The following is a 19726-nucleotide window of genomic DNA, read 5'->3' on the forward strand; positions in this document are numbered from 1 at the left end:
ACGGTCCATTTGAAGATTTAATGACGAATAAGATGAAAGGATCTAGAACTACAACTTACAGCAGCTTTGCATACTTCCTCTGATAATGACTTTGCTTTAATTAACCACCTTAAATTTAGAATTAAATTAATACTATATTATATTTCAAGACTGTCTGAACTGCTGGTAATACAGTCTAATCTATCTATTGCGCATGAATATGAATGGAAATCCCAAAGCATTGTTGATGTAATAGACCCAATTTCCTTTGTTCCTCAAGCATGACTGATTGGATATGCAGTATAAATACGTAGAAAGTAAGAAATCTATATTTCTGTTTTTGGTTCGCTTGATATTAAATGAAACAGTCAAGCTGTGACAAATTAAGTCATCTTGTCACTAACTGTTTGGTATCCAACAGCAACCACTGTAAAAACATTGGCTTTCTACCATTAGAATTGGTGTAAAAGTGGTCAAAATACTATGAAATCTGTTGTGTAATTTTAAATGATAAAGACCTGTGACATACATACAGAAACTTTATTAAAAAAAACTAAATGACACCCCCTGAAAAGAGGTCCAGCTTTGACAACATTGTCAATATCATTCTTCAGCTGCTCCAGGAAAAAACATTTAGTTGTGGCCTCTCATCACCAGAGACCGCTGTGGGAACCTGACAGACACCACACTGGAACCATCAGGTGCCTGTTGCAGCTCCCCCACAGCCCTAAAAATACCAGAAACAAAGAAACAAAGTCAGCTTAAAGGGATGGGTTTTGTGGTCTGAAGGACAGAAGGGTCATTGTTTGAGAAATCAAAGAAGTGAAGAATATATAAGGATGAGCGGAGCAGAGCAAGAATGAAATGAAGAAGTGAAACATCATTTCAGGCGAAGACGGCTGCCTTCACACCTCAGAGGATGACACATGACTTGGGAGGCCTGAACGGGTTGTCGCTGGAGGGGACGCCGGTGAGGAGGGGATCTTTGTGGGCATTTTGCAAACAGAAGGTCTTCAGTTCTGCAGCAGCCTGAGAAACCTGTATAACATTCCATAATGTCACATCATCTGGTTCATTTATCAAAGTTTAAAATACCTGTTTTCTGATCTAAAAAAAAAAAGGACCAATCCCAACAAGTTTTCATCAGTCCCACCAACATACAGATAACTGTCACCTTGAAATAAACCCTGTATGTGGAGGCAGGACTCTTTGTCTCTCCCTCTTGTGAAAATGGTAGATTAAACAACTCAAAGAGATCATGCAAACAAGATGATTTAAATACTGTTGTCCTGATCTGGATGGATGTATGGACGGCATACACATAACAGTTAATAATGTTTCCTCTTCTGGTGACTACAAGTGTATCGGTGTGTGTTCTGTTTGCGGGACTTTAAATGGTTGTGAGCAAATTGGCTGCACCTCACCTATAGAGGGCGCTCTCGGGCTAGTCATTGATGAATGGACTAACCCGAGTGTCCTCTTTGGCTCCATTCATAACTGAAATGATTTTACCTACTTCATTTATTTTTACTGACAAACAGGAAAGAAGCCCATATTTTATTTTAGTTTGGGGGAAAAAAGGTAAAAACTACATAAATATATTTCACAACAATTGAAAAACTATATGTAATAGACTTTTATATGTTGTTTCCACCCACAATAATAAAACCATGGTGAAAGTTGTCAAAAATGTTTCATTTTAAGTCTTCGTCCTGAACCGCGGTGCAAGTTTTAATGATCCAGCAGGCACATGATGAGAGACGGACTATCATGGTATCATGGGACTAATTTGAAGTGAAGTAACATAGGAGAACTGTGCTTGTGGAGGTTAGAACTATGAATGATGCTTTGTTATTATGACATTATTTTTCAGAGAGAAAAAAAGAGCATTATCTCATCTTTCAAAAGAATCCTTTTAAGTTTGTGTTTCTATCATAGCATCAGTGAGAGAGAGTGTATCCTAGTATGATGTGTGAACGGTGTTACTCCACACCACCTTAAACAACCTGTTTTTGTACATTGTTCATGGCAAATATGCATAAATTAAATGCTTCACTGTTATTAAGTGGTTACATTTATAGTAGCTATTAATGTACTCTGGGTTCTCCTCTAGCAGCGCAAACCAGTCTGACTTCTGTTCTAAAATAAGTAGCAACTCAACAAACACAGCAGTCACACAGCAACACAATCAACAAAGCTATCACTGTGCTGCAAAAGCAGAGAAGCTCTACCAGGAAATCACACTCATGTGCTTATTTGATGCCTTAAAGCATGCATATGAAAATAGAAATGCATAACTTACATGGACGTTGTTGTTCAAAGTTTAGGCCATTTGGATTCAAGGTCAAATGACTCAACATTAATAAAGCTCAATACAACCACAGTTTTCCAGCTGAGAGAACATTAAGAGTAAAACTAAACCTGAGAAAAACTGACTGCACACTACTTGTTACACCAAAACACAAGTGATTATAAGCTTCTGAGGGCCACAGCAGAAGCTCCAGCTTCTGTGTGCAGGAGCCTACCTTTATCCGGCGAACGCTGGCCTCCAGACGAAGCTGCTTCACTGTCTTCTGAGCGATGGCTAAGCTGCTGTTTGGAACAGTGTTGTTGGACATGACTGAGAAACAGAGGCGGCAGTCAGGAGAAGCAGGCAGCCAGAGGCTTCAAAATAAAAAGCCTATTCACCGACTTTTGTTTACTCCCTCCACCCACAGGCTAACACACACACACACACACACACACACACACACACACACACACACACACACACACACACACACACACACACACACTTGGGTGTGTTTAGTGCGTGTGTGTTTAGTTCTCCCATCTATTTAGTCAATAGAAACAGCAAAGCTATAATAAAGAAATACTTCATTACAAATTACAGCACTTGTAGGAAATGTCATGTATAATAAAAGTACTCATAATAACCACAATGCATCTATCATCCATTTGTATGTGTATAAATTGTGTCTGTATTGTTTAGTATAACAACATCCACCAAAAAGTTGAGAGGGATGAGATGTGTCCAGAGGGGCCGTTTACATGGCAACCCTCTGACTCGAAGACAGTTAACGTTCACTGTAGTGGACTGTGTCGGACTGCTTTTTCATTGACGAACCAGAATAAAGTGTAATTACACATCCGTTACAGTAGGCGACAGTGGCGTGTGACAGTAGAGTGTGCACGGGGAGTATTTACTCCTCTAATACCGTGTAAGTGTTTTTCACCGAGCACAAGCGTGCGCACACACACACACACACACACACACACACACACACACACACACACACACACACACACACACACACACACACACACACACACACACACACACACACAAACACACCAAAAAGTGTATACATGTTATTTATCTTTATTGTGACCACTCCAGGACTTCTCGGGTTCTGTTATTTGTGTCTTTCAGTTTCTTATCAAATAACTGGGAACACCTGGCTAGGGTCCCAGGTTACTTATCCCTGAAAGGCTGGAACCCTGACCTCGTAGCAGTGGTGGTGGTCGTGTCAGGCGCAGCGTTCCTGTCGGTCCTCTCATAAAGCCAGGCTTCCTTTTGCTTTTGTGTTTGTCTTTTATTTTGTTCTAACATGTGTCTCAAATTATCTAACACACTCTTGCACCCTCAGACACCATTGATACTGACTTAAACACCTCATCACCGAATTTATTGTTTAACTTGTTTGATTGACTTTTGTTATCTATTGGTGCCACCTCATCTCAGCCTTTTGTCGCAGCCTACAACTCGGCCATGACATCACAAATAAACAAATAAAAAATGTAAAAATCAGAGGAATACCTGATGTTGACTGTGGAATTGGTTTGTTGTAATGCACACTTTCGAAAAGTTTTTACCCACCTCAAACACATGCATTATTGGATAATAACATTGCAGCCTGGATGCAGTTTGAGCCATTTTTGCATATTCTTTAGTTCTATCCTATGAAGACCAGATTTGACACTAGCTGGTAATGAGAGAAGCAACAGGCCTCTACAGAACTATAACACTTTTGAGCAAACAAGGAATCTGATCTGATATTTTGTGGGAAGGAATTCTGCTATCAGACTGATATGGACTGACTGACTTGTTGGATTAATTTGTTTATGTTTATTTTTGTTTATTTGTCTATGATAATTATTTTAACAGTAAGACATAATTTATCTGCTGATGTTGTGACAAGTGGCATCCCACTTTCTAGATACACAACAACCATTTTTACTCAGATCCCTGCAGAGAAAGCTCCGATAAAAGTGAGGGGCACTGGGTAAGGACGGGTAGTGACTAATGCTGCAAACTCTTTTCAGTTTATTGACGATGCAGATATCCTGCATCAGCACTGTGAACTTATTCTTTATTGACTTTGCGGCTACACTGACACCTACTGCTCTTTTAAACATACTACAGTATTTCGAAATATTTTTGTGGAAATGGTCGTCTTGTACACAGGGCATGATGCATCAGTTCTTCAGCAACAAAATAAGTAAGTAAGTAAGTAAGTAAGTAAGTAAGTAAGTAAGTAAGTAAGTAAGTAAGTAAGTAAGTAAATAAACAAACAAACAAATAAATAAATAAATACTATTACTGTATGAATACTAATACTATATCAGGAAAATTCACTGCAGCATTAACGGTGAAGGTACATTGATCCATATACTGTAGTGTGTTGTTGTGTGTGTCTTGGGGACAATTTTGACAACTTGATTTACATGTATTGTCAGTGTATGGCTACTATTTGGAAATAAATTTCAAAGCTCTTTGTGTGTGTGTGTGTGGGTGTGTGTGTCTTGACAAATTACTTTATTTTGAAAAAAAAAAGTATTTCAACAAAACAATAATATTAATCTGGTAACACAGAAACAATCACAATTTAATTAAAGCTTTATTTTTAAAACATTATTTTGAGGTATATTTTACAAAAATTGGAGGAAGAGCGTGATAACGCCTTTTCATAGGGAACCTGAATGTGGTCTTAGGAGTGATAATAATAATAATTAAAAAAAAACATAGTCCTGTACAGGAAGTGATGTTAAATAAACCGGATACAGATCGTCTTGTCTTACACGAAGAAGAAAAATGAACGCGTTTCAAGGGTCAAGATGAAACTAGTTCCGGTGTAGCTGAAGGTTCGCAAAGAGGAGTGAAGAGACTAAAATTCTACAAAATGCTATTCCGAGTGAGTATACGATTAAAGTGGCCTTACTTTCAGCACTTTTCTTATTCTAAATATGTTTTAATCGAAACTTGGTGACTTGTGTCATCGTTGTTTAGCATGTTAGCCATTAGCTTGTGACACTGTTCCATGTCGTTACCTCTGAACCTGTTAGGATCAGAATGAATGAACGTTTCTGATATATTTTCTGTGACAGATTATTTCTGTGACGTTCATTGTGTCCAAAAAGACAACGATACAAATAAAACCTTTCGCTCTCTGTTGTTTTTGTCATTATTAGGTTTTAGGACGGTATTTCTTGACGTAACTTCCATCGCCGGTCACTTGCATAAGCAACCCGATTAGATGAGTTAAAAATGGCGCTGGCCTGTAGTCACGTTTTACTCGTATGGAACTTAGAAATCTGTTATCAAATTGTTTCAAGTAGTAGATATCATCGTCTTTATTGGAAGTTATTGTCCACAAGCAGCTTCCCACCTCATTTGATATCTAATGTATGTGGAATAAGGAACCGTTTCTAGTAGTAAATGGGAGTTTTACTGAGCTAATGGGAAAACAAACATGCAGTCACTGATGTAGTAGACAACAGTTCAGCACCACACAGTACTTTATAACACTGTACTAAAGCATCTGTGAACAGGTTGGATGAGAGGTGAAACATCTGCATTACCAGTCAGTGATACCTTAGTCATGAGTGATAATTATACGTGTGTATAATATATAAAATGTATACATATATATGTATATATACACATATATTTATGTATTTAAATATACATATATATGTATATAAATATGTATATAAGTATATATAGTATATATACAGTATATATTTATATACATATACATGTATATATAAATATATATGTGTGTGTATGTATATATATATATGTATGTGTATATATATATAAATGTATGTATATGTATAGTACATAGTAGTACTGTAGTACATATTTGAATCCCATAAAATGCAGTGCAACAGGAAGGCACACAAACATGATTATAACAAATAAGCATCATTATTATAATTAGGCTTATGTAATCTATGTTGTTGGATAACATACTGTTTATGCAACAGGTTTTTTCTCTTTGTAACTGCTGGAAACACAATAATTAACTCATTGGCTGCCAGCGCTTTGTAACAGTTGATCTCCGTCGGCGGACTTTCTCTGACGCTCCGGGCATTGATCGGTGTTTTTCTTCTGTTCTTGACCAATCACAAGATGCTTAGCTGAAAACATCGTGTTGGCTCACGGGTGAGCTCTGACATATGCAGACATTGTTGCATTATAAGCTGAAGCAACTTCTCCATCTTCCTCTGATTCACCATTCTCTGTTCCATAATTGGGTCAGTCGTCATGATGCTAAATTCCATGATTAAAAGCCTGATATGCGCTTACAAGCTCCACCATACTGTCCCCCAGCCCTCACTGAACAATTGATGTCTAAAGACATCAATAGCAGCCAGTGAGTTAAAATGCCATCATATAGCTATATTGGCAAAACATAGTGTGTGTGTGTGTGTGTGTGTGTGTGTATTTGTTTATTATATTGTGCTTACTGTATTTTGCCTATATACAAACAAGTATATCCCAAGTGTGTTTTCTCATTAATTTTGTGCCTTTTTTTTAGAGGGTGTTGCACATTGGAGGCTTGACGCTGAAACACTGCAGATCTATTCACCACAGTCCAGTATGGAGGAATCCTCTGGTACCCATCGTTGTGGAACAGACGGTGAGTGAAACAATGTTTAACTGTGCATGTCTAAAGAGTGTCCTTGCGAAGTAATCCATGTTCTTGAATCCTGTTTATGGGAAATGGCCAGACATAGGTTGGACAAAGTGTTGAGGAAATCGCCACCAACAGTAACTTTCATTTAGCACACTTTGTGTCTAAACTTGTAAAAAAATGACAAAGGTGTGTTGAATTTTTGGTGTACAGACTACAAAGTGATTCATAACCATATGTGATCTTGATGAAAGTCTCAAGAGGAGATTCTTTCGGCTTGCCAATCATGGCTGCTACTATAACAGCTTTTAGAACACAGCAAAACCATCAACAAAACATTTTGGAACTTCACAGCAACACAGAATTGCTTTTTTTTTTTTTTTTCTCAAAAACTCAAGAAGATGAACACACTTAAGCGACACCTCTACCCAAAAGCCTACGCCCACACCACCTGTCTGCTTGGGTGGGAGCTCAAATGTGATAATCAGAGGAGAAATAATTCTGTTGAAATTTAACTTAAGGTCTGGCAGAGCTTGGTGTTTCAACTCCCTGTTGAGTGATAATATTAGGAGTGGGTGAAAACAACTGATGATGGATGCAGAAGTCTCATTGTTACGGAAAGTTTTTTGATTGCAGTGATAGTCTCTAAAGGTTGTGCAACAAAATATTAAGGGTAACATCATGTTTGTCCAGTACTGTTTTATTAGTTCGTTTTTAAAATCATTCTTTTGAACCACAAATCAAAAGTAAAGTCTGATTGTTATTGATTAGGTTTCAGTACATTCTAATTATAATTACTTTTGACAGTTTCAGGTTATTTCAGCGACCAATGTGGAGTTTTCTTGCATTTACAGAGAGGTGCCGACAATTTTTTCCATGAGTGTCAAAGGACGAGAGGGGGAATTTTTAGAGAATAAATGTTTAACTATGCATTGGACATAATTAACACTGTGTATCTAGTAAAATGTCCCTTGTCCGTCTTCACACAAATTGCATGACAGAAAATAAGGAGTTGCCTTTTTGTGTGTAAAGCTTTTATTCACAGTTGGACATAAAATAACAAACGCTGAACTGATATGTTTCTCAGTTTGTGCTGATGTAGAAGATCGTGCAGACAGTGTGCTCACACAGTCCTGCTTTTTTGGTTTGACAGAGCATCTGATGGTTTGATTGATCTTAAATCTCCTGTTTTTTTCATCCCAGGGGAGAGGAGACAGATCATACGATATCTATTCTCGCCTCTTGAGAGAGAGGATCATCTGTGTCATGGGTCCAGTAAGTGTCTCCTGGATGTTGAGACAGAATCTTCATTATCATGGGTTTGATGTGTTTTCTCAAGCATTCATCCTGCCCTGCTCAGATTGATGACTCTGTAGCCAGTCTGGTTATCGCCCAGCTGCTCTTCCTGCAATCAGAGAGCAACAACAAGCCCATCCACATGTACATCAACAGCCCTGGTAAGACATCTCTGAAGCCATGCATGCAGAAACTATATTGTGAATGAAAATATTTTTTTTTATACAATCCAACTTGAAGGTTATTTTCTGCCACCTGTATCTTAAACCACTTATTTCAGCAATCCCAATTCCTAAAAGAAGTGTCAGGAAGTTATGCAATGATTTTCTAATCCTAAATGTCAAAATTAGCTCATTTTGTAAAATGCTTCATAAAATCACAACAGTTCTTACTGAGTCCTCTCAGGTGTCAAAGGACACAGATATTTGGTGGTGGTTTATGCCCTTGCCCCTTACATTCATAGCTTTCTGCAGACTCTGGAACTTTTGCTGATGTAATGGATTGTTGTTGGTGAAAGCCTCAAATTCCTTGCTGTTTTTCAATTTGTTGGACTGTTTAACCTTTTGGATTTTCATTGTTGGACCTCTATTTTTCATAACGTTTGAGTGATTTATCCTTTGACAAACTCACTTTTCCAATTAAATTGTGATTTCATCACTTGTTTTCAGTGAACCACTTCTCTGGAGTGATCCAATCAAGTCATTCTGAACCTCAACCAACATTCCTTCGCTTTCGTAGCCTCTGCTGTTATTCTTTTGATGAAGCTACCCAACATGTTTTTTTCATCCTTCCCATCCAGGTGGTGTGGTGACATCGGGTCTGGCCATTTACGACACCATGCAGTACATCCTTAATCCCATCTCCACGTGGTGTGTTGGCCAAGCAGCCAGTATGGGCAGCCTCCTGCTAGCAGCAGGAACTTCAGGCATGAGGCATTCACTGCCCAATGCTCGCATCATGGTTCATCAGCCTTCAGGAGGTGCTCGGGTAAGGTAGTCCTGTTAGTCCTGGTCATAAATTAGAGCTGTCGAACCCACAGAGAGGTGATCATTTCGGTGAAAGCGGGTAATAATAAATCTGTTTGCCATGTGTCCAGGGTCAGGCTACAGACATCGCCATCCAGGCTGAGGAGATTCTTAAGCTTAAGAAACAGATCAATAACATCTATGCCAAACACACAGGACAGATGCTGGAAACCATCGGTAGGTTGGCAACCAACACACACACACAAATTAACACCAGATACAGCAACATTTTCAGTCTCACTAGTGGAGTGGATTGTATCACTCCACTGCCTATAGTGGAATCTGAAACTAGTAACTTGACTGTGATGCGTTTAACATATAAACTATGTTAATGTTGAGCCCTTACCTCTCATATCTTTATGCCTCTCCTTCATTTTAGAGACTGTAATGGAAAGGGATCGCTACATGAGCCCCATGGAGGCCCAAGACTTCGGTCTCATCGACCGGGTACTGATTCACCCGCCCCAGGCAGGCCAGGATGAGCCTGAGCTGGTACAGAAAGAGCCGTCAGCCACGGCCAGTCTCTCCCCACAGGCTTCAGAGTCTCCTGCCACTGAAAAAGCCACCCCTGGGACCCCCCCTCCCTCCTCATATAAACCTGAGCCATGAACCCATCACAGAGCTGTTTGATACATGACTGTTCCTGAGAACAAGGTCAAGCCATGGCCATGGAGTAGCTTTTTTCCATCCCTAACCGAAACAGTGGCATTACGCACTCTATACACAACACAGCATCATTTTAGGTCCAGAATATTAATTTAAATTAGTTATTAATTCCTGTGGTCTTTAAAATTAAAGTCAAGGAATGGCTGACAAGTTGTCATACATCTTTTGACTCCATATAGGAGTTTTTCCTCAGCAACTGTGCCGTCAACTTTCATACGAGATGATCCTTCTGCACAGCTGGATAAGACATTCATTTAAAGGAGGGGAACCCTGTTCAGACTGAGCCATCTATTTCTGATGACACCGATGAGTGGAGAGAAACTGTATGACCCATGTTTGAATTTTCATATTTGTAATAAATATGTCAATTTTGACCACAATAGATATTTGTTGTTGATGCAAAATTGTCTCAGATTCATCCTGTCATATTCAGCAGACAAATGAACAAATCAGAAATTTGGCCATTTTTGAGTGCTACCTCTGTCTTTGTCAACACGTAACAGAGCTGATAGGAAAGGAACAATGACATATCTTAGACAGCACAATAGCTGTGTTATTGACAGTGAGAGCCTTGGATCCAATGTAAAACACTGATAACTCTTATGATGATCACAGAAGCCAGGCTACACCTGATAACCCAGGAGAAGAGAGTTAGCCTAGCAGGTAGGGCAGCTCACTCTCATGACGGGAAAAAAGAAAATTGCAGATCTTGTGACTGACATGCGAACAAAAGAAACATTTTAATCACAAGACTGGTTATATTAAAAAAAAAAAAAAAGTGAAATCAAGACAGGGAGAGATTTACCTCTCAGTGAAAGACTGCAGTGGCAAATACCCCAACCATATTGTTTATCATTGTAACGTGGTAAGGACCTTGGGGATGTCATTGTCTACAGTCACAGCATCCCAAAAATAATCCAATGAAATCTGCCTATGCAAGAGACCAGGAGAAGCTACTCCAGCTGCCCAGCTGCCCTGTAATGATGGGTGCATGGCTTCATCCTCTCTTCTTAACCTGATGCACATACTTGTGATAGTCACTCAATGGCTAACTGAAGCTCAGGTTGGTGACCATGGACAGCTTTTGTGCTTAATGACACAATGCTGTCTGTATCTCTTACCAGTAGATAAAAGCAGCAGTTGTCAGTAGTGGGATTCGTACCCACACCTCCAGGGGAGCTCTGATCTGAAAGCAGCGTCTTAGACCTTTCGGCCGTCCTGACTACTTGCTCCGTAGGTTCACCAAGGTCAAAAAAGCATCTATTGTAAATTGAAATGTAGGTGATCTAGCCAGAATGCAAGTCATCAGCCTGAAGTCAAACTGACCCACCACCATACAACATCGGTTTCTGATGCTAGAGATGCCAATCACCCATTGGCGCCATAGAACCATACAGATTCTCCAAAGGAGCATTTGACATGCAGAAGTACTGTAAGCATATTGACACACACAATGTTTTGCTTGCTTAAGTATGACTGTCCAGGCACTGTGTCCACAATTTTAGCCTACCCAAGTCTTCTGGCAAAGTTTGACATGCTAGTGTGTCAAGTGTGTCACGTCAAACATTTATTCAGTAGAGAACATGACGAGCTGTTTTTTAGTCCAACACGACTGAGCCATACGGTAGTTTGCATTAGCTGGAAATCAAACCCAGGCCTCCTGGGTTTGATTTCCAGCTGAGATTTCCAGGTGAGATTCTATCACTGAACCACCAACATTTAAAAGGTTTGGGTAGAAGGACAGTTTAGAAATGGAGTTAAATCAATTCACAATTACATCGTCATAACCATTTGCAATGAAGTCCATGCTTTATAGAGAACATCTTTGGACTTTGATCATCCCCTGATTAGTCCTGGACCCAAAATATTTATACGTTAAGTTTTCAGTAAAATGCTCTGACTGTTTAGTTGGAATGATAAGATGTTTGGGATGTTTACACATTGACGTAATTTATTTAGTCAGCCTAAATAAATGTATTAATTCATTTATTTGTCTGCTGGCAACTTAGGCTGCTACGTTTTTTCTTATAGACCTACACTGCTGGATCCAGTCTTACTGAGCTCCTCTCTCCTCCTTCTCTCTGACCCTCTCTGTTACTCCTCCTCCTCTCCGACCTCACTCCAAGTCTCCAATCACACCCCGCTAACTCAACTTCTTCCCTGGAGTCTCTGCTCTATGCCCTTATAGGTTTTCTCAGGTTCACCCCTCATCCACCCATCCACTGTGGACCTGTCCTTCCCATCCCACCAGTAGCACCATTCACCTAACCATCGGCTGGGGTTCTGTTGCCTTTCTTCCTCCGTGCCGCCAAACAGTCATCCATGCAGCTGTAATTGTGCCTTGAATTTACCAACTACATGATGGGGAACATGTATTGAAGACAACAACCCCTATTGTCTAACTATAACCATATTGACACTGACTCTATCTGGCCTATCTGCCACTCTCTGTCTCTCTTTCTCTTACCTTGTCCTTATCTTCATTGTATTTCTTTTCCACCCAACCGGTCAAGGCTGATGGCCACCCAATAGAGTCTGGGTCCTGCTCGGAGTTTCTTCCTCAACGAGGGAGTTTTTCCCCCGCCACTGTCGCTTATGCTTGCTGTGGAGGGTTCAGTTGGGTTTTTCTGTCTGATAAAGTGCTTTGAAATGTCTGTTGGCATTATTAAGCGCTACATAAATAAAACGATTGAACTTGATATTAGTCAGTGCTACCTCTGACATATCTTTGACAGCACAATAGCTGTGTTTTTGACAATGAGAGCCTAGAACCCAATAGAAAACACTGAAAACTGTGTTATGACGATCACAGAAACCGGGCTACACCTGATAATCCAGGAGAAGAGAGTTAGCCTTCCCTAGCAGGTAGTGCAGCTCACTGTCATGACAGGAACAAGATTGCAAAAATTGTTAATGACATGGAAAGAAAAAAACAGTTGGCGGGGCATCTCAAAATTTGATTAACTGGAAAACATTTTAATCACATGTCTGGTTATCAAAAGAACATCCCAGAGTCTTTGTCCCAGCACTGTGTCCACAATTTTAGACAACACAAACCTGGAAAAGTTTGATGTACTAGAATTAGTCACGTCAAACATTTATTCAGCAGAGAACGTGTTGTGCTATTTTCTTGTCTGACACGATTGAGCCGAAAGGTAGTTTGCATTGGCCAGGATAAGATATTTCTGACATTATTCTTGTTGATGTTGGTGTAAAATCATATACATGAAGAAAGCATGTAAAACTTTATTTGTCACAAGTGTTTACAGATTTGTGTGTGTGGTAGTGTCCTGACTTCATTTGGTTTTGATTGTCTCATTCAAACACTAGATGTCTCCATATGTGCACATATAGTTTAAATGTATCCTTCAATCACATGGGCAGATTTTCACAGCTCCAATACAAAGTTAACCAACATTGTGGATGAATTGCTCTGGTTGGTGGAAATACAACAACCATCTTAACCTTAAACGGGTTAACAGTTCAGCCATTTGTTGTATGGTTTAAGAAATGAAAACACATAAATGATCATGGTCAATGTTTGCCATGTTTTAAATGTTTCTCAACCTTTTTGACTATCGTCCTGTGAATAACTGAATCAAGTGGGGAGTAAAACATGCTAAGACCTGAATTTTTATGAAAATTAATTCTTGAAATTTTTGTCACATCATAGCCAGAATCCATTTAAATTTACTCAACAGGTAGCTCAAAAGATAAGGACATGAAAACTGAAAATGACCCTCAACAATCCACGAGGTTGGGCCCATCATGTATATTTAGATGTTTACTCTTAATTCCAATGAACACGATTAAGCTCTGCACAAGTCACATAATGAAGAATTTTATCAAATATGAGGATGCATCTATTTTTCTCGAGGAATATTGTCTGGATAAAGTTATCTGAAGTGGAGATACACAAAGAGACTTGTTTCATTATATTGCTGTCACTGCCACAAAATAGCCTGTGTTATACACAATTGAAGTGATGCAACATCTAGTAGTGTTAGTGTATTTCTGTATTTTGTTTCCCCAGCTCTGGTGTCATAAATGATAATTAAAGTGTGTAACTGGCACAGCCGTTTTGTTCTGTTCAGATATTGCTGCCATTCTGTGCGAAGCTTCAGAATAAACTGTTGGGCTATTCCAGCTCTGGTCTCAGTCTGTGCTGTACTTGGGTCCTACCTCAGACCAGTTACACATCATGTATGTATATTTAAGATGTTTACGCCTAATTCCGATGAACACGATCAAGCTCTGCACAAGTCACATAATGAAGAATTTTATCAAATATGAGGATGTATCTAGTGGCTGGCGAGCTGATGACATTGCTGCTCTTATTTTTCATTTCTCGAGAAATATTGTCTGGATAAAGTTATCTGAAGTGGAGATACACAAAGAGACCCTTTTCATTATATTGCTGTCACTGCCACAAAATAGCCTGTGTTATACACAACTGAGGTGGTGCAACATCTAGTAGTGTGTTAGTGTATTTCTGTATTTTCTTTCCCTAGCTCTGGTGTCATAAATGATAATTAAAGTGTGTAAATGGCACAGCCATTTATACAATTTCCTCCGGGATTAATAAAGTATCTATCTATATATCTATCTTTCTATCTATCTATCTATCTGTCTATCAGCCGTTTTGTTCTGTGACATCTATAAAAGGTGTGAACGTGGGGTTCTTTTGTGCGAGTGACAGTAAAAGGAGTAGGGCTGATGCCACTCGCAAGGGCCGGTTTTTGTCCCATTCAATGGAAGTTATAAATGCCTCAGTCCTGAATGCTACACTGGTGGCAGCTGTAGAACCTGCCTACAGTATTATGAGATGTATTTATGCAAGTTTGCCTAAGTAGAATATCCCTGAAGGCCTTGGTGTGAAATGCATGGCCTGCCACTAGAAATCATATCTGTACGCATAGTTAGCACGAGAATACACATGGATGTTTGACCTTGATAATTATTACATTGTTAAATTACAACGCGAAATGCAATTGGCTCAGAAAATTCCTGCATAAACAAACAAGAACTGTATCAATGGATATGGATAATTCTGGGTTAAAATAAGGGCAAGATGTGAATTTTATAATTTTCTTACTCCTTTAATAGATGGTTTTAACATTAAACTATGAACAGTTTAGTAGTTCCAGCTGTCTCTCAGCCACGTCGATTTCAAACCCTTTTTATCTACCTTTTGTTACTTGCAATATCTTGCCATTTGAGTTTCAGTGTATGAGATGATGCGGTAGTGTCCACTCTATTAGCAGATAAGCAATAATGCCATAAAAACTTGCGCATTTAACAGAAAAAATCTTTTCAATACTGTAGATTTACACTGTGGTGGGCTCCGCACAGAGCGGGACTCGAACCCGGGTCCGCCGTGTTGTGAGGCAGCAGCGCTAACCGCTGCGCCACCGTGCCGCCCCCTCTTTTGTATGTACAAAGTAATAAAAAGGAAATGAAACACATTACAAAACATTTTAACACACTTGTCCTTCAGCCGGACATGAGCTTCATGAGTCAGTACCTTATTAGATTTTTAAGGTATCATGTTTCTTATTGTAGGTGGAGGGAGTATAAAGGTGTGAATGCAGGTATTGATTGTCAGACGTATTTTCAGCTTCAAATTGACGTTTTCAAGCTACAACAGATTTTAAAGATGTCAAAAACGGAGGATCGGATGGGTCATGGTAAGACAAGCAAAATACTTATCAAAGCTTATTTTGTAAAGTAATAAATGATGTATACATTTAGAAATAAGACAGGGGAATATGTGTGTGTTTTTATTTCAAGGTCCAGCATTACAGTATAAACTGATGTTATTTATGCTACGGTTTTGTCATTTCTTCTCATCTATTGCAGACCCATTAACTACAAACACATCTGTCGTACACAATTTGTCTCCAGAAGATTGTGACATTGACATTTTAGACAAAGGGAGAACCACAAATGATTTTATAGATGATATGATAAAACTTTCAAAGGTGAGTAACACAGACATCTACACACTTTCTTGACTATGAATCTAACATTATATGAAAGTATTGAAGGATGAATCTCTTTTTTTTTCCTCATGAATCTCTACACATTTTAATTTTCAAAACAAATTATTTTGTCTTTATCCCATTTAGGACAGTGAAGAGCCATTCTTTGTAGCCAGTCTAGATAGTCTGTATATGAGGCACCTCATGTGGGTCACTAAGTTACCTCGAGTCACACCTTTCTATGCAGTCAAGTGTAACAGCACACCTGCAGTTTTGAAGATGCTGAGAGCTCTGGGCACAGGTTTTGATTGTGCTAGCAAGGTATTATATTTTCTGTTTACTTTTTTCTTAATCCTTTTCATAGAGGAATATTGTTTTTTCAACATTTTCCTTCTCAGTTTGCTCATTTAAAAATGTTTTTGTTATAACAGGGTGAAATTAAACTGGCCCTGTCCCTCGGAGTGACTCCTGATAAAATCATTTACGCACACACCATCAAACCACCGTCACACATCAGATATGCCTGCGCCCATGGAGTGAATGTGATGACTTTTGATAATGAGGATGAATTATTTAAAATTTCTCATAGTTATGCCAAAGCCAAGTAAGTGAAACACTGCTAATATTTTGCTCTTTGAGTGTAGTTTCATGCAAGTCTTTTGAATCGTGTTCCAGACTGGTTCTCCGCATTGCAGTGGATGATTCCAAAGCCATTGTACGACACAATTCAAAGTTTGGTGCCAGCCTGGAGACAGTTGATAAACTGCTGGAACGTGCTAAAGAACTGAGCTTAGAGGTCATTGGTGTCAGCTTTCATGTTGGAACCGGGTGCTCTGACAGTTTGGCATTCAAACAGGCCATAGCAGATGCCAGGCATGCCTTTGACATTGCAGTAAGTCATTATCATAGGAAATTCACACTACAAATAAAAAGTGTGTTTGAATGTTTCACAGGTATAGTTATTGATCTGTTTTACTGTGATGGTTAGGGCTAGAGCTGGGTGCAGTGGCGGGCAGTGCATTTCACACCTAGGCCTTCAGCGATGCTCCTCTTGAATAAATACATCTCATAATATTTGAAGCGGCTCCCACCGCTGCCACCAATGTAGCGTTCGAGGACTGAGATGTTTATAACTTCTCTCAAATGGGACAAAAACTGTTGCTTTTGGGAAGGCGTCAGTCGTACTCCTTTTTTTTGTCACTCCAACAGAATCCCGCAGCCACACCTTTTATAGATGTCACGCAGCTATGTCACAGAACAACTCACTGCTGCGCCATCATAACACTGTGGCACAACTTTGTGGCATAACATTCAAATTCCTCAAAAAAAGGAAAAAGTAAGAGCAGCAATATCATCAGCTCGGCAGCCACTAGATAATCCTCATATTTGACAAAATGCTCCCTGACATCTGATTCCGTAACATAACGCAAAACAAGTGCGAGCTTTGCAGCGTTACCCAAGTCTGAGGTCTTATCCACCTTTACAGTGACAAAAAGTGCTTTTTGTCTCTCGTGTTGTCATCTCTTCTCCAGTCACTTCTAAAATAGAAAGAATGAGGTCATTTTGTATTTTGCCAGATGTCCCAGTTCACATTCTGTTAGTGGACAAGTGGTAACGCAGGCCTGTGTCATGCTCAGCAAGAAAGGAAAAGTTCCATGTTGTTGCGTACCTGTTCACCGAATGCATTCTGGTGTACCCAAAAGTTTTTAAAAGCACCAGAGTTTGCAAATGTCCAGTATACAGTGCTCCCTCGTTACTCGCGGTTAATGCATTCCAGAACCACCCGTGAAAAACAAAATCCTGCGACATAGCAACAAACTCTTTATTTTAGTATTTACAGGAATTTAAACGTTTATGAACCCTCCCCATACTGATATTAAACCACCTTATATCTGTATTACCCCCCCCCCCCTCTTATAGACTTTAAAGCACTTTTGTATAAAAAAGAAAAGTTGCAGGAGTACCCGTGAGTCGGAGCGCAGTGCACACAAGGATACTGTGTGCAACTGCCTTTTTAACTTTCTTTTTGTTTTGTTTTGTTTACAGAATTTAATGGGCTTCCAAATGAATCTCTTAGATATTGGTGGAGGATTTCCTGGGAGAGACGACCAGCAAGTGAAATTTAATGAGGTAAAACAAAATTATATTACTAAATATGTGAATAATGGTGATAAAGCTACATCCTCTTCATCACTAGTGTTGAATTATTCATAATCTAATAAATATCCAGACTGGACCACATTAAATTTTTCCAAATGCTTTTCATCTATTATCTACAATTACATTGATTGTACTGCATGCAAACACATGGAATGATGTATAATCTGTGAATTATGATTTAACATATTGTATTCCTGTCGTCTTAGCTTTCAGATGTCATTAATGCAGCACTCGATGAATATTTCCCAGCTGACAGTGGAGTGAAGGTTATCGCTGAACCAGGTCAATACTTTGTGGACCCAGCTTTCACACTGGTGATGAATGTTATTGCCAAAACCACCATCACAGATGATATGGATAAACATTGTGGTAATGTATACAGGATTTGAAGCACATGTTACACTCCTGATGTTAGTGAATTCGAAGTGTAGTTTTATATTACTTTTAGAGGCTGAGGGATAACAGAAGGTTGTGCAACATGTCACTACTAGAAATAAATTAATCCACAGACAGCCATACTGTTTAAGTCTTCATTTACAGGTTTATTGACTTCATGTGGTGATTTTTTAAAACAGTATGATTATATAATATATTGTATTTGCAAATAGTTTTGTATAATTTCATATTGATTCATATTCTTTTATACCAAGTTGAACAGATCAATTTCTTTCAAAATTTGAATTTAGTCTGCAAAGAACCAAATGTTTTTGAAATGATTGTTAGTGTACATTATATTATTTTGATGTATTTTACCAGACATTAAGGAAACCCCCCCACACAGAATGATGATATACTTAGTAAATGATGGAGTGTTTGGGTCCCTGGCGGCTGTGAATATTAATCCTAAATATAAGAAAATTGAACCCTTCCTCCACAAGGTAAATATAATTCCCATCACCACAACACAATCATGATATGTTTTGTTCAATATGGACATAAGTGCCTGAAAATCTTGACTCTAAATTAAGCTCAATGACCCATCTTGACCTCTACATGTTAATATTATGGGATGGGCAGACTGAGATAACAGGAGAACCAATTTGATTTGTGGCTTTAATGTCATCACTTTCATTTACAGGCTGTGGAGACCAGTGAGCAGAAATACCTGTCTGTTCTCTGGGGTCCAACGTGTAACATTCTTGACAAAATAACTGAGAGTTGCTGGCTTCCTGAGTTGCACATCGGAGACTGGCTCCTGCTCGACAACATGGGTGCTTACACTATTAGTTTTCGCACTGACTTCAGTGGATTTGAGAGAACACACATTTACCCTGTGGTGACAGCTGAGACTTGGCACACCTTAAACCTCTCTCACACATACAACATTATACTGTCATGATCTGGTAAAAATCCTTTAAGGCTGATTTTTCTGACTGGGTTGTTTGACACTAATTATTATTGATGTATTTCAGACACTGGTTGGGTTGCAAGTAAGATATGTAAAGTTGCTAGATTTAGTGTATTATAGATGAATGGAACACATTTACTCTGTGGTCTCTGATGAGACATGACACACCTTACAACTCTCTCATTTTAACTTTGTAATCAGATGACCTGATATAAATCCTGAAAAGCACAATTTCATTTGATTAGATTTAAATTATTGCTAACAATAATTTCACCATTCTTGATGGTTTTATTTTTTTATAATTTGATATTTATTATTTTTGAGCTATTTTAAATTTGTTTTTATTGGTCA

General features: G+C 38.9%; 2 protein-coding genes and 1 pseudogene across 2 annotated transcripts; 2 read left to right on the forward strand and 1 right to left on the reverse strand.

The window, feature by feature from the left end:
* Positions 1-505: 505 nt before the first annotated feature.
* On the reverse strand, positions 506-2662 carry si:dkey-204f11.64 (uncharacterized protein LOC100537752 homolog). The gene is made up of 3 exons (XM_068336643.1): positions 2505-2662; positions 891-1017; positions 506-706 (listed from the first exon to the last, which is right to left on the reverse strand). Exons 1-2 carry the CDS (start codon positions 2595-2597, stop codon positions 892-894), a joined length of 219 nt encoding a protein of 72 aa, XP_068192744.1. The 5' UTR covers positions 2598-2662; the 3' UTR covers positions 506-706; position 891.
* A 2397-nt stretch (positions 2663-5059) lies between these two features.
* clpp (caseinolytic mitochondrial matrix peptidase proteolytic subunit) lies at positions 5060-10266 on the forward strand. The gene is made up of 7 exons (XM_068337321.1): positions 5060-5174; positions 6804-6905; positions 8103-8174; positions 8260-8356; positions 8995-9182; positions 9292-9397; positions 9600-10266. Exons 1-7 carry the CDS (start codon positions 5163-5165, stop codon positions 9827-9829), a joined length of 807 nt encoding a protein of 268 aa, XP_068193422.1. The 5' UTR covers positions 5060-5162; the 3' UTR covers positions 9830-10266.
* A 5745-nt stretch (positions 10267-16011) lies between these two features.
* On the forward strand, positions 16012-19366 carry LOC137609368 (ornithine decarboxylase-like; annotated as a pseudogene).
* Positions 19367-19726: the final 360 nt, after the last annotated feature.

The sequence above is a fragment of the Antennarius striatus genome, chromosome 16, assembly GCF_040054535.1.
Source record: "Antennarius striatus isolate MH-2024 chromosome 16, ASM4005453v1, whole genome shotgun sequence".
Taxonomy (NCBI): domain Eukaryota; kingdom Metazoa; phylum Chordata; class Actinopteri; order Lophiiformes; family Antennariidae; genus Antennarius; species Antennarius striatus.